The sequence below is a fragment of the Rhipicephalus microplus genome, chromosome 9 (genome assembly GCF_043290135.1).
Source record: "Rhipicephalus microplus isolate Deutch F79 chromosome 9, USDA_Rmic, whole genome shotgun sequence".
Classification (NCBI taxonomy): domain Eukaryota; kingdom Metazoa; phylum Arthropoda; class Arachnida; order Ixodida; family Ixodidae; genus Rhipicephalus; species Rhipicephalus microplus.
This window is the reverse complement of record NC_134708.1, coordinates 10,019,465-10,035,330: the sequence shown is the minus strand read 5'-3', so window position 1 is coordinate 10,035,330 and position 15,866 is coordinate 10,019,465. Positions and strand designations below refer to the sequence as shown.

General features: G+C 45.4%; 1 protein-coding gene and 1 long non-coding RNA gene across 2 annotated transcripts in view; one reads left to right on the top strand and one right to left on the bottom strand.

Annotated features, from left to right (window-relative positions):
• Positions 1-10,041: 10,041 nt before the first annotated feature.
• Positions 10,042-15,866, bottom strand: part of LOC142771527 (uncharacterized) — a 177,549-nt gene continuing 171,724 nt past the window's right edge. Inside the window, exon 3 of the long non-coding RNA XR_012885971.1 lies at positions 10,042-10,698. This is a non-coding gene — a long non-coding RNA (uncharacterized LOC142771527). The remainder of the gene's footprint in view (positions 10,699-15,866) is intronic.
• LOC119164850 (calcium-activated chloride channel regulator 1) overlaps positions 13,914-15,866 on the top strand; it is a 30,962-nt gene continuing 29,009 nt past the window's right edge. The window contains exon 1 of the mRNA XM_075873099.1: positions 13,914-14,043. Within this exon, the coding sequence (XP_075729214.1) occupies positions 13,963-14,043 (81 nt within the window). The 5' untranslated portion in view covers positions 13,914-13,962. The remainder of the gene's footprint in view (positions 14,044-15,866) is intronic.

Sequence of the window (15,866 nt, the reverse complement as noted above, 5' to 3'; positions counted from 1 at the left end):
CCACCATTTAAAGGTAAAACACTTCTGTGTTAAAATGGTCCCATTTTGCTGATTTTGCTTGTGAAAAGACATTCTCGTATGATCCTTCTGAATTAGGGCATATATCACCTTACACATTCATCAGCACACCACATAATGTGAAGGGCTACCCGTCATAGAAAAGTCTGGCAGCTGCTCTAGCCCATACCCTCTCACAAATCCACTCATTATGCTTCATTTGCGCCTTTTATCTCGCACATATCCATTAGCATGCAGTTGCAAGCGAAAACATTGGGAGAAATACAGCATAATGTGGACGTAAAGCCCTGCTTTAACCAAGCGATACGATTGCAGCTGAATTAGAGGTAACGTGTCTGACTCAGTATGCAAGGGTACTGCAGGGTTCCATCCCTTTCAGCTTCCCACTTTAAATTGAAAAACTGAATGAGAGCTCGTACAAATATGGAGAAGTTATTTGAACCCGGTGTGTGACAAGCCGTATGAGCAATCGGTGTCTGGCCATATATCGACTGCCACCTTGTGCCTGGCAATTTTAGTTGCCTGGCAAACTTGCTGTGTCCTACCATTCGTTCGCAGTGTCCTTGCATACAGAGGAAACCCACAAGAGGCTCGTTATAGCCTCGAAAATTGATGACACTTAAGGTGAAGCCCAACAGTAAAAGCGAACCCACTTTTCAAGACAATGCTGGGGAATCTGGCTCGTAAACTTTGGACAGGGAGCCACAAACGAAATACACCGCAAAATTCGACTATGCAAATGAAGGCACACCACCAGCCGATCGCTTAGGAATTGTCTACCTAGATATTCTAGGGTGAAAGCGTGTCAAACAAATCAAAGGAGGTTGAGCGTGCATACAGCTATGCCATTGCAGTTTCGTTGTCCTCGCAGCTGGATATCGTAATTCTAGCTGAATCTGCAGTGTAGGATTCCGTAGGCGGTAGAGAAAATATCGGCGATGCCTGTGTTATAGTCACGTGATTGTAACACTGGCCGATAACGTGCGTAACACGAAGAGCTGCCAGGCAATATTGTTACGGAAAAGAAGAGACGCCGTATCGACGAGGCTGTGGAATAGATGTATTTTAAACCAGCGGTAATGCCGTGACCAGTTCACCAGCGATCTAGCGGGGAGCACCCTTTGTCTTCCTCGTCAGGCACACACGCGCGTCGCCCCCCTAGAATCTCAGTATGCATGCATGTAGCATAATCCCCGGCGGCAGAAGCACCGTCTCGAAGTATCTCAATGTCAACGTCACAAGGAGAGTGGTAGGGATTCAAGCGCGCAACATGTACAATATCGGTAGCCTGTTGGGCACATGAAGGCGACGGGGGGACAGGACCTATTTCATATGTCACAAGAGTAAGCATACAAAGTACTCAGTATGGACCTGTGTAGCGAGTAAGCAGTTTTTCTGACTAGCCAACTTGACGGGTCGGAGACCAGAACAGGACTAAATAACCGGGCGGAAAGTGTACGTCGCGGTGTCGTTGGTCATACAAACGCCGTTGCTTCTCTTGGGAGGTCAGAAGCCGAGTACGGGTCATTTCGCGTGCGTGAGTGGCCCGAGTGATACCGTCCATGGCATATTCACTGGTCGGTACTGCAGGGGATGGTATGACGGTGTCTAGAGGGAATTTCGGTTTTCAGCCAAACAGCAGTAAAATATGGAGAGTAACCGACAGTGTCATGACGCGAAGAATTATAGGCAAATGTGACGTACGGCAACGCAAGATCCCAGTCAGTGTGGCTGGTAGAAACATACTTAGCGAGCATGTCTGCAAGAGTTCGATTTAGACGCTCCGTGAGTCCTTTGGTTTGCGGATGGTATGTCGTGGTCAGCTTGTGTCTAGTTTGACAGGACTGCAAGATGTCGGCTATGACCTTCGACAAAAAGGTGCGGCCACGGTCTGTAAGCAGCTGCTGTGGGGCTCCATGTTGCAAAATCACGTCCTTGAGGAGGAAGTCGGCGACGTCTGTGGCACAGCTTGGTGGAAAAGCTCGTGTGATGGCATAATGCGTGGCGTAGTCAGTGGCCACAGCTATCCACTTGTTACCCAAGGAAGACACGGGGAAAGGGACCAGTAGGTCCAAGCCAACGCGGAAGAACGGTTCTGACAGAATGTCAAGTGGTTGAAAGCGTCCGGCGGGAATTGTCGATGGCGTTTCGCGGCGCTGACATTTCTCACAAGCCGCAACATATCTTCTGACTGAGCGTACAAGCCCTGGCCAGAAGAAGCGTCGGCGTATTCAGTCGTAAGTGCGTGACATACCAAGGTGACCGGCTGTCGGAAGGTCATAAAGTTCATTTAGAACTTCCGAGCGAAGGTGTTTCGGAATGACAAGCAGCAGGGCCGGTCCATCCGGCTCAAAACTTTGGCGTTATAATACACCTGGTCCCGAATGAGTGAGAATAATACATCTAATCCACAGCTTCGTGGATACGGCGTCTCTTCTTTTCCGTAATATATTTGGTGGAGGTGGAACGTTCCCCGTCTTCACCACGAAGCTTCGCAGGGGCCGCACCGTTCAGTCTCCGGCCATGGCTGCCAATAACAACAACCCATCAGCGTCTCCATCTGTAGCTCCCGCCACCACATACATGACGATGCCCCATCCCCTGATCCCGGTACATTCACCGCACAACCTGGGCTTAACGTTGACTACTGGCTAAGTATGTACGAGCGTGTTAGCCAGACACACCGATGGGACCCTACAATGATGCTCGCCAACGTAATATTTTAAAAAATTGAATTCCTGCACAAACTTGAAGGAAAACAAGGGAGACGAGAAAGAGCGCAGTTTTTTTTCTTGTCTCTTTCCTGTCTCCCTTGTTTTCCTTCAAGTTTGTGCAGAAATTGAATTTTTCAAGTATAAACCAACTATTCTACAAAGAAGTATTGCTGTAATGTTTTAATTGGACGGCACCCCACGTGTTTTGTTCGACGCCCATGAGACCGAGCTCACCAGCTGGGATATCTTCAAGGAGCGACTACGCGACCTCTTTGGGGACCCGTCCGGTCACCAAATGGAACCGCGAAAAGAACTTGCCACTCGTGCGCAGTCCTCAACTGAGTCGTATGTTTCGTACATACAGGACTTGCTCCCGTTGTGCCGGAAAGTGGACGAGCAAATGATAGAGAGTGACAGGGTGGGCCACATTCTCAAGGGCATCGCGGACGACGCCTTCAACTTGCTCGTGTATACCAACGTCACGACCGTAGATATGATTACTAAGAAATGCCGCAGCTTCGAAATGGCCAAAAGCCGCCGTGTTCTGCCTCAGTTTACGCGGCTACCAAACACGGCTGTTACATCAACCTGCACCAATCTTGGTTCCACACCACCCATGCAGGACAGTGTGACACGAATAGTTCGACGCGAGCTTGAGGCGCAAAGTCCGGCACCATTTCCTCCACATCCGCTCGACCATGGCGCCGCACCAACACTTGCGGCGGTCTCCGTTAGTCCGGCCGTCGTGAGGCAGAAAATTGCAAAGCTCGGTACTCCTGTGACCTGCTCTGCCTCCCGACCCACCTCAAGACCAATGACAAAAAATGCACCACGCCATAACTTACATTTTATTCTGCGATCCCGCAATCCGACGGACTGCACACGACAGACCGATCTGCTTCCGCTGCCATCGAGTTGGCCATGTCTCCCAATACTGCCGCAGCACTTGGACGCCCTCGAACTGGAGCCCATTTTCCTCTTCTCGCCCATATGAGGACTCCCATCGATATTCACCCAGTCGCGTGTACCCTTCTTGCGACGTCCTCAACAGCCGCTCCACCGCTCGTTCGCCGTCACCTCAACGCCGCCGTTCCCCATCACACCAACCACGCCGCTATCCGTCACCAGTCAACTATGGATCCTCTCGGACGGAAAACTAGAACATGCAGCTCCGGGAGGTAGTGCTGCATCAATTGCGACTGATCCAAATCCTCCGTTAACGCTCCCCACTAATACGAACTTGATTGAGGTGTATGTGGACGGTATTTCTTTGACGGCGTTAGTTGATACCGGAGCTTAAGTGCCCATAATGAGTACTTATCTGTGTCGCCTGCTCAAAAAAGTCCTCACGCCTGCAGCAACTAAAGCCCTCCGTGTCGCTGATGGGGGAACTGTGGCCATCACTGGAATGTGTACCACTCGCGTTAGTATTGCCGGCCGCCATGTCCCCGTTTTATTTACGGTGCTTGAAAATTGGCCTCACGACCTAATCTTTGGCATAGACTTCCTATCGACGCATTCTGCCCTTATCGATTGTGCCGCCGGTACTCTCTGCCTAGAACTTCCTCTTCTCCCGGATTCTCACCTTGAACTCCCGAACAGCTTGTGCACCACTGATTTCTTCCGGATACCACCTAAAGCTCTCACATTCGTTGAATTGGCAACACCCTCTCTCGTGCTTGACGGTGATTATATTGTGACGCCGATTCCTGATGTTCTCCTGGCGCGCGACATTAGTGTCCCACACTCCGTCTAACCATGGCCTCTAACCGAACATATTTACCTGTTATCAATTTTGGTTTCTTAAAACAAGTGATACCTAAAGGAATATCGGTAGCCACGCTAAGACCCTCACTTGATGGCCACGTCACCTGTTTTGCGGCAGACGTATGTACCGATCACCCACGTCACTCGCAGCAGCTTGAGGCGCAAAGTCCGGCACCATTTTCTCCACATCCGCTCGACCATGGCGCCGCACCAACCCCTCCAGCGGTCTCCGTTAGTCACGTGGCTCGATGCAACCTTACGTTCCATTATCGCACCGGACCTAGAACCTGAGAAGTCAGCCACGCTCTGCCGCCTTCTGGCTTGATTGATTGATTGATTTGTGGGGTCTAACGTCCCAAAACCGCCATATGATTATGAGAGACGCCGTACTGGAGGGCTCCGGAAATTCCGACCACCTGGGGTTCTTTAACGTGCACCCAAATCTGAGCACACGGGCCTACAACATTTCCGCCTCCATCGGAAATGCAGCCGCCGCAGCCGGAATTTGAACCAACAACCTGCGGGTCAGCTGCCGAGTACCTTAGCCACTAGACCACCACGGCGGGGCCGCCTTCTGGCTTCATACTGTGACATATTCGATATAGACAGCCGTCCACACGGCCATAATTTACTCGTCAAGCACCGAATTAACACAGGTGATTCGCATCCCATTCATCGGCGACCATACCGGGTGTCTGCCACCGAGCGTAAAGTAATTCAACAAGAAGTCAGCAAGATGCTAGCCAAAGGAATTGTTGAACCCTCTTCGAGCCCTTGCGCGTCAACCCCCTAGAATCTCAGTATGCATGCATGTAGCGATATCAATGGTGTACCGCAATCCCTACAGAGGTCAAGGGCACTGATGCCCGCGGACTACACTGTTCTAGTTTTTACAGTACATTAGCAGCGCCACAATATGGCGTAATGACCGATTTGTCGAACATTTCGGAATGGTATGCCAATAATCAGCTTGTTGTTAACTGTACTAAAACAAAATGCGTAGTGTTTCACTCTCGAAAAAAAATACTGAATTTTTAACCTAACTATAAACGTTCCCATTCAACAAGTTTCTCTCTTTAAATATTTAGGCGTTAGTTTTTGTGAAAATTTACACCAGCACCAGCAAGTCGAGAGTGCGTGTCTAAAGGTAGCCTATGACTGCTATACTATAATGAAATCCCGCCAATATTGCCTACAAGCCATACTTCGTACATTACACTTTTCACTGTATCACTCTCATAGCAGCTGCTGCTTGGAATCGATGGGTGTTTAGTACAGGAAGTATCTAAAAACTCTTGAACGAATTCAAAAAGTGTACATTGAAAATCATTAGCCAAGGAGAACCAGTAGGTAACATTTTCTAATCTCAACACATTCTCTTGGCTGCTATATTGCGCGACTACAAATTGTCGTTTTTATAAATAACATACCAGTAGGTAACATTTTCTAATCTCAACACATTCTCTTGGCTGCTATATTGCGCAACTACAAATTGTCGTTTTTATAAATAACATAATTATTGGAAATTCCCCTTTGCTTGATAATATTTTCTCAATTCCTACACGCAATACGCGACATGCATATAATGACAACTTCTATCTGCCCGAATGTTACCATATTTATGGAGAAAGACTGATCAAATTTAATGGAACGAGAATGCGGAACGCGATTCCCCTGGAGATTAAAACTGTACATAATTTTGGTCTAGCATGCAAGTCTTTTTTCTTTAGCCAGACAAGATATGTAAGCCTATGTGTATGTTTGATTTGAGAAAATGTATAGGTGTATTGCCTGTATTCATATATTTCGTTTCTGTTTTTTTTTTCAAAGCTGACCAGTACATTCTCTATACTACACATTGTATTGAACCAGTCACTATAGCCACTTAAGGCTATCGGTCCAAATATTATTTCTAACTGTTATTGTTTTCATAAAAAAAATAAAGTTCTTCTTACGACCAACCGGCCGTAATAGTAATTATGAAAAGTGCTGTCTTTGCCATAACGCGCACTGCGCTGATAACCCAAGTTGCTCGGCCAGGGCACGTGAAATTCGGATTCTTTAAATTGTAGATACAAGACGATGTTCCTGAAAGAATCCCATCGCTAAAATTCAGGCCAGAACCCAATGGTGCGCTGGTGCTGCAGCCTGCCATAGCATAGCAATGGGAGCATCATTTCCCCGTGCATTGCGGACACGACCGAAAAGGCTCTGGATAAGGCTACGTAAGGCCTTGCTATATATAAATAACCATATGGCGCAAGGATATGAAGCGCAGAGAGGCATGAGCACAGCTTCTCAAAACGCTGAGTTTGCACACACGTCAAGCGCAGAATATTCTGAGATGAGTCCTTTGAATGCACAGTCTGCAGCGTGCTCTCAAGAAGGCATCCAGAATTAAAGAGAAGACATACGGGACATTATTCAGGAGACGGATGATATGGACACGAACCTCAAATGTCTAAAGTGTTTATATACGCGATTTAAAAAAAAAAGAATCTGGTACACCAAAACATTCGAAAAACAAAAAAAGTACCACAACGACAAGCTTCGGAAAACCAATTTTCCAGAAGAACGTACATCAGATAAGACTGTTGCCGACTCAATTTACACGAAATCATAGGGTCTTTTAAAAAACTACATTGGAACTGCCGATCTATTCCCTCGGCTATAACAGATCTATTGTATTTGTCTTCTACATTCGCTCCAGATATTATTGCATAGCAAGAAACTTGGCTTTCCACACATCACTCGTTTCTCTTACCTAACTTTCACTCTTTTCAACTTGACCACCCATCCATTGGTGGAGGTCTAGCGGTCTCTATAAGCAGTAAAATTGGTTTAAAGATCAAAATCTCATATAAAAGTTTGTCTCCTGAATGAGAAATTTTTACCTTGAAAATGCACCGCCAAAATGCCTGCCTATGTCACTAATCAACGTCTACTTTCCTGTGGGTCTACAAGACACGCAATCCTTAAATATGGCTGGTAACTGAGTGCAAAGAAAAAAATGGCAGCATATCCACGGAGTGAATGATGGAGAATGGGGCGAAGCATTCGTCCATCCATGCGTCCGTCTGTGTGACCGTCCATGCGTCTGTTTGTGCGCCCGTCCCTGCGTTCTTTCATGCATCCGCCCCTGCGTCCGTTCATGCGTCCATCCATGCATCTGTTTGTGTGTCCGTTCGTTCATCTATTCAACACTCCAAGTCCCACCATCTCGCATCTTTTTATCATATATTCCCCATATAGAAGCACCGCCATCCAGCGGACATTCCAAGGACTAAACGAGAGGTGGCACACGCACACTTTCTTACGGCCTGCGCTTTGGATCCACTTCCCACCTTTAAACACCTCGAGTTCATGGTATATTCTAGTTCACTGTATTCATGGCACTGCGACCAAACGCTCGCTAAACCTTTCGAAAACCAAGGAGGTTACGCCCAGCGAGTATAACGTAGCAACCTTTCCCTGTCAGATAGGGCTCAATTTACATGCCAATGGCTGCTAATGAGAAATGAGAGACAGGAGAATTCGGCTTTTACTTTCTTACGGCTTGCGCTTCGTATCTACTTCTCATTTTTAACCACCTTGAGTTCATTCATGGTATATACAAGTTCATTGTATTCATGGCACTGCGGCTCAACGCTCGCTAAACCTTTCTAAAGCTAAGGAGGTTACACCCAGCGAGTATAATGTAGCATCCCTTTCTTGTCCGATAGTGCTCAATGTACATGCCAATGGCTGCTAATGGGGATCGCAGCGTGCGCGTTGACTAAAAGCCGAATGCTCATGTCTCTCATTCCCCACTAGCAGCCATTGGCATGTACATTGCGCACTATTTTTTATTGTTAAACAATGCACAGAAGAAATCTTTTACTGGCACCACCTTGGAGGTCAAGTGTTATACCTATTTCGGGTATGTGCCACTGGTGGTTACATACGAGGGACGCCCAAGCCACGCCATAAGGAGCTTCGCCCCGAAAAAAATACTAGTTGTCGATTTTAATTCTCCTTATGTATACATGCTGGGGTTTCAGAATTGACCAATGTGGCAAACGATTGTAGGACTTGTCCATAGACAACAATTTATCATGCCTCAACGCTAAAATTTCCACATTTCTTTGAGGTCGATCACGCTCTGTTTTGGATATAAGTTCTGTAAGCTGGGCTATTGCTAGCACTTCATGGACAGCCCTGGGTTGCGCCACAAACAGTGACCACTTTCCTTTATTTTTTTTAGATCACTTGCCTCATCATTATGCCATCATGTTTCCATGCCCGAATCTTCATGATCTATTCCAAATTTAAAAATGATCTAAAAGCAGCTTTAGTTTCTGCCTCCGAAGACAGCGATGACACTAAATGTATATATTTAGGTGCAGTACTTAAAAGAGCTTACAAAAAGTAAATTTTCTGTGGAACTGGCCAACAATTAGGGTACCCTATATCCTATGGTGGAATTCCGGCTGCACACGCGATCCCAGACGACGACCGGCAGCTTGTAAAAAGCTAATTCATAATCAGTTACCTAACAACTTGGCAGCATACATTTATTGCCATGGCATTTAAACTAACGTTAGCCCAAAGCTAAAGAAAACTGTTACAAAAGACATTTCGCTTTTATTTCGAAGTCTTAAAATAACAAAGCTTTATTTCGATATACGAGATGTCGCAAAATCATGCCGTCTGCAGTAAATACTGATTATGATGGGCTATCATCGCTATAAACGACAAAATATTTAGTGTCAATTGGCAGAGATCTGGAAATTAGGTTTTATTCGACTGTGTCATTCAACTGGCAAACGTCTGCTATAACAACCGGCTTCGAAAAAGTAACACTGTCTGAAGCATCCAACGTGATTATACATCTACTTTCGTCAGCTCTTTGTCCTGATGGAATCACAGTTCCTATGATTAGAATTTTATTCAAGTTATCAGCCGGTGACGTCTTCAATTTTATAAATACTCGTTAAGCAACGCTTGAATACAGAATCACTGTAAAATAGCGAAGATAAATTAAAATATTAAAAAAGCACGCATTAGGTTTTGCCGTAGCAAATATCCGACCAATATCACAAACATCTAACATGGTTAAACCCATAGAGAGGGTCCTAAATGGCCAAACAAATATTTGGATTGCAAATAAGTTAATGTTAAAAGCAAACCAAACTGGTTTTCGTAGTGACGGCTCAATATGGTGTACACATGTTGATTTGGAATGTTGATATACAGCTTGCTTGGAAAAGGAGACATCACGCTGCATTAGTAACCCTGGGCATAGCGTAAGCTTATGACAGCGTGGAGCACTCAATTTTACTCAACACTCTGCAGAGCTTAACCCTTTCAATCCCTGTGGGTACATATGTACACGCCAACTTCAATGGCACGTCACGCACCGCGTGTTTGACCAAATGACCTAAAACTAACCGTGCACACTTGTGGAATCCTCCTGAGTGGACAACTGGCGATCATCTAACTTCAGTATGCTGCGTATTGCTGCAGAGGATCCCTTTGCTGAATACACTACCATGTTCGACGGTTGTTTGACGTGACACGTTCTAGGACCAACGAGGAAAGAACTTTTTTTTTGCTCGAAACAAAGACAACCAAAAAACAAACTACGCATGCATTTCGGGCCTGTTAGTGGATTCTTATCAAAGTAGCGAAGCTGAATGGTGACAGAATAATTACATAATTAGTTAGATGCTCATAACTTTAAGTACTAAAACTCCCACAAAACAACGCCCCAACACATCACAAAAACCCACAAAAGAACACACCAGCCTTGTCCAGTCACAAAGCTGATGAACAATCGTAGCCGAAGTCGGGCCTTTGCTCGCAAGCTGAAGGAGGAGACAAGCATGTGTAATAACAAGTTTATAGCAAGCAAAGCAGTATAGCTGTTCAGAGCCCGCTAGCTCAACTGAGTTGAGCTGGCAAGGGTGACTACTCTAAACAAGAGGCCGTTCGTATATTGTCTCTTGTCCCCTGCTCGGCAGTAGTAACGAGGTTCACATCGTTGTCCCACTCCAGTGAAGTCCTCCTGCGTAGACGGTGAATTGACAGCTCGTCGTGAAGGTGGCCCGGCACAGCACCATGCATGCTCTCGAAGACAGTCTAGTTCCCTTGGGACCAATGCTTCAGATGGTTCACCTGAGTAGGCGGGATGCTGACAGTTTTTCACGTGCCTGCATGGCTAAGCCAAAGAATAAAGTGTTTCCACGGGACCGCAGTTTAATAGTGTTAGTGGGGAAACGAGGATTAATCACGAAAATTCTGGAGACTGACCAGTCTCTCATAGAATAAAGCGTTGCCCGAGGACAGGAGCTGGGGCACCACTCATAAATAGGCGCTCCGCTAGCAGCATTTGGATATGCACTAGTCGCTACACAACTAAATTTTTTTTAAGAGGAGTGGCTATGCTGTACGCTATACCTTTCGTGTGAGGCGTCGTCCCTATACTATTTGTCTCGGCCCCCGGTAGAGGCGCTTTTTGTGAAATTACTCGAAGAACCCGTCAGAAGGCGCTGGTCCGCGCGCCATAAACTCGGTGGCGCCCGGTAGAGCGCGCATTCATTCAGTCACAATTAATGGGAGCGCACCGGTATCGGCAGTAAACAGCAGTCTCACTCGTCCTCAGCAGCTGCTCGGAACGCTCGAGCCACTGTCGCGAAGTGGCAGCGGCGCCAAGTCGACCCTGAACTTCGTGCAAGAGAAGCTGAAGCTCGGCAGAAATACCGCCATGCCGCTTCTGAAGAGACCGCGGCTCTTCAGATCAGAAGCGGCCTTCCGTTTGTTGCAATAAGCGGAACGAATTTAGGGGAACGCCACGTCGCACCTATAGCTGATTCGCATGCCCATCAAAGTTCCCTTTACGGGCAGATGTGTTCTTTAAACACTCCTTGGGTAACTGCAACAAGCACACTGGCAGGGTACCCACTACGCAATAAATCATTTTTTAAATAATATTGCGCGAGTGTGGACCCCACGATACGGCAATGTTTAATATCAGCGAAATCGGCGGTACTACTATCGGCTTGACATCGGTTTGCAGAGCACGTTATCAGCTACATAACGCTGATGGCGCGTAGGAATCTCTTAGTAAACAGCGTAGCAGGGGGCGATGACACTTCTGGGGGTGCTATCACCCCAAGTAAAATCGTTTGCGCCTCGTGGCGCACACTTGTCTCGCGAATAAGCCAAATTTAGGGTTAAAGAAACCGGGCAAGCCCTATACCCGACACGTATTTTAGGCGAGGTTTGTGGACCCTTTCTTACAACCATAAGCATTACAGTAAATAATTTACTATCATTGTGATTATAAGCCATTCCTCTTCTTACGGAAGCAGCTTTAGCACTGATAATTGTAATGCTAATTTATTGTAAATGTTTTGCTTTAGTTTTGCTAATGTTTTTGTAGTTATAAATCGGTAATACCTATAATATTTCACATTCAAGAACAGCATTTTCTCACCCAACAGTACTTCTGCTTCAGCATATTCCCTATTATGTTTTCTAAATACTGGTCGAAATCTAGGTTTCTAGATATTGTGGTTGCTGAGAAACAAGAACAAAAGTACAAAAATTTATGTTTTAAATAATTGCATTTAAAATTGAAATTGTGCACTATTACAAAAGTACAACAAGGCAGCAGCGAATTGATGGACCCACTTAATAGACACCAGCCAGATACTCATCACCCCTGTCTTTTTTGTTTGTTTGTTTCAATTCGTGTTGAAACGTCTTGCCTGGCGAGCCTCCATTGTCACCAGCTGCGCAGCACTGTCAGCAAAGTAGTGTCGGCGCAGGTTAATGCTGAGCAGGTCCTGTAGGGACGGCTCAATATGATGTGCCCATGTCACAGTGCCCTGACGGAATTTCGTCAGAGCACTGTGAAGTGCCCTGACGAAATTCCGAAGGAGTTGAGCACATTATCAAAGGCTATATTTTCATCATTAAAAGTGAGCGGAACAATTTAGTGCGTATTTTCAGTGTTTGGTGCCCTAGACAAACGTTTTTTTTTTTTTTGCATCGCGCTTCCCCACGGCAATTCAAAGACTCGTTAGGGTTTTGAGTTTTGCCAAAGAGGCATTTAGCAAGAAATTGTGGATGAGCTAGCTTCGGATAATTTGACCTAATATCCTCAACAAGAGATGCCTGAAGGCGTTCTTTACGAACGAATGGTTCGTCTTTCAACTGGACTTGATTGAATTTACACGAAGCGTCGGAGTTCTTTGAGCAAAGACCGTGGTATGTATCGGTATCCTTCGATGCTGTGCGAAATTATGTGGCTCAGACAGCTCTAACATGTCTTCTAAGCTGGCTATATTTCATTGGTGAAACAATAATAGTTTTGGTGATTACCTATGTTGACACCACTAAGACATCCCCGGTCAAATATTGATTTCCCGACAGAACGCTTGACGCCACTGCTTTTTTTTTCGTTTTCGCACAGTTTGGGGCCCATTCTTTTCTGAATGTGCCAAGTGCACTCCAGCGTGCAAACTGTAACCCCTCCATGGGGCTGTGATGCTCTAACTGCAAGGAATCTCTTGCTACGCAACAATGGGAGCATGACCAACCGCCACACAGGTTTTGAAATATGTCACTTTCAGACAAAATAAAATGTCGCACTGAGACAAACAAATAGCTTATTCTCGTTCAATATTCAGTCAGTCTCTCAAAAGAAAACAGGGATTAAAGTTTTAGATTATTTAAAATCCTCGCATTACCAGTCCTCTCCACATGATCACAGGCATAATGTATACCCCATACACACTCAGAACGGGTCTTTTTAAACATTCGTTTTTTTTTTCACGAGCAATTACCGAGTGTAAAAAGCCCCGGCCGATTTGACAAGCCGCAAGACTGCGGATTCTGTCTATGAATATATGTGGCTGCCACCAAAATAATGCCTAAAAAGGCACTGCCGATAATGTTCCAAATCCTATCCGAAAAAAAATTCAAAAAAGAAAAACTGGTCTCTTATACTCTAACATTTCACGAATCATTGTTGATGTTGCTAAATAACTCATTTATGACGTGAGCGTTCATAAAACTGCGGCCAATGACTTGAGAGAAAAATAGAGGTGACCGGAGCAATGGGAATGAGCAATTCGCCATCGCATTTTTCACGACCAACCAGTGCAAGATTAGCGATATTCCGAAAGCTGAATCAACAAGGGTATTATTTCACGCAGGACAGTTACACATACACGAACTGACGTAATAATTTGTCATGTTTCTAGTTCCGTTCACGTTATCTCTGGCTTCGTTCCGCTTTGTTTTTTTTTTTATATGCCAAACCTGCATGCCACTGTTTTGCTGACTATGTGCTAATAAAATTTAATACCTACCTGTAGATCCAAACTACGCGCGATACGGTGATTGTATCCTTGAATAATTATGAAATCTTATCAGTGCACCTATCTATCACATAAAAGGTACGAAAAACGGGTCCATGTTTCACACGCACCTTCAGTTCACAGCTGAAAAATACTGCGCTGATCGTCCGGGCCTATCTACAGTTGAATCTTGGGAGGTACGTCATCATCAATTTTCCTGTATTCTATCCTATGTAGCAAACATAAACAAATACCCGTACAAAATAGTAAACCTGTTTTCAGGAAATAATAATGAGATCACTGCAATCTTTATTTTCACTTACGCCTGTCTAAGCACTGCTTTTGAACATATCGAAGCTATCGTTGATTGATTGATGTGTAGGGTTTCGCGTCCCAATACCACCATATGATTATGAGAGACGCCGTAGTGGAGGGCACCAGAAATTTCGACCCCCTGTGGTTCTTTAACGTGCACCCAAATCTGAGCACACGGGCCGGCAGCATTTTCGCCGCAGCTGGGATTCAATCCCACGATCTACAGCTCAGCAGCCGAGTACCTTAGCCACTAGACCACCGTGGCGGGGCCATCAAAACTATCATCCTTTAGGCTATCAAAACTATCGTCCTTTACGAAACAACTCAGAGCAATACTAGTGATCTTTTGATTCGCAAATGAGCTATATGTTCTTGCGTGGATACGCGTTGTACTTCTCTAAATGCCTGACATTTAATTGAGGAAATACAAAACGCTACACCAATCCAGCCAACACTGCATTAAAATTACAACTATTTTTTCGAACACACAACAGCGCCAGGCAAAATCATGCAGTATGAACACCTACATCAAACCGAGTTCTCCATGCATGACTTCATCATGAAGCTTGCAAAACGTTGCACTATAGTTCAACATTTAGATTTTCTGGCAGTAGCAACTATATGGACACCTTCGACACGTTGTTGCAGTCACCATCATGTTCCATACAAAGTCCAAATCAAACATAAGGAGACCCTAAAGCTTCACTTTTAGGAGGCGAACGCGATAGTATTGTCGTGTTTCTAGTGCATATATACTTCGAACACCTTGTGCATGAAACCTTTTCGAGCTTGCTGTATGCACCCACTACGTGGTCTTAAAAGAATAGGCGCAGTAGCGTGTGTGCCTGTTGTAGCGGGTCACCGGCTTTAAACCACAAAGTCATTATGCTAGTAACATGTTCTGACGCCCACTGGCAATTGGCGCTTGTATCGCGCATTAATACTGCCATATTTCATGTTGCACTGTGAAGAATTTATACAGAATGAGTGCGTTTGTAAAGCATGAAACCTACTTTCGCTGCATTTCCGGGGAGATGAAGTTCTTTCCACTGTTTTCGCAAGCAGAGTATATCTCCTTCAGCGAAAACATTTTTCTTTAAACTGCCCACTTCCATGCTGCCAGGGAAAACGTGGCTCAATGAAAAATCAATATACGTACCCTGGACAGTGAATTGTAGACTCTGCAACCAACTTGAGACTATAGAGCATTGTTTTATTCATTGTCGTGACGCTTTTTATTTTTGGGACATTCTAAAAAGAACGTTAAGAAAAGAACTTCCAATCACAGCTTATGGTATTAGGTTCCTTCCGTTCAAAAAGAGTCTGACAGATAATACTCCTTACGACCTGTTTATGTTGTTGGGACTTTATTCATTATGGAAAAGTCGCATGATCGATAGACACGCCGAGCCACCACGCTCGACGAGATCTGTCTTCCGAGAAGCAGCTGCTCAAGTGCGCAGTGTTGTCGATACTTTTGACCCCGTTCCGGAGTGGCTTCCCGTTCTTGACGCTTGTGTGTGTTCGCCTGACTTCTGATGAAGTATGTTGTGTGTAATTTACTGGTGATAATTTCATTCGTTGAAGAAAAAAAGCAGAGACTTGGCGGTGTAGTAGAACATCCGCGAGCCGCGCAAACGACCCGGGTTCGATTCCCCCTAAAACCAAAACAACCCCGGTTCCGTTCCCGATCTGCTCCAGGATT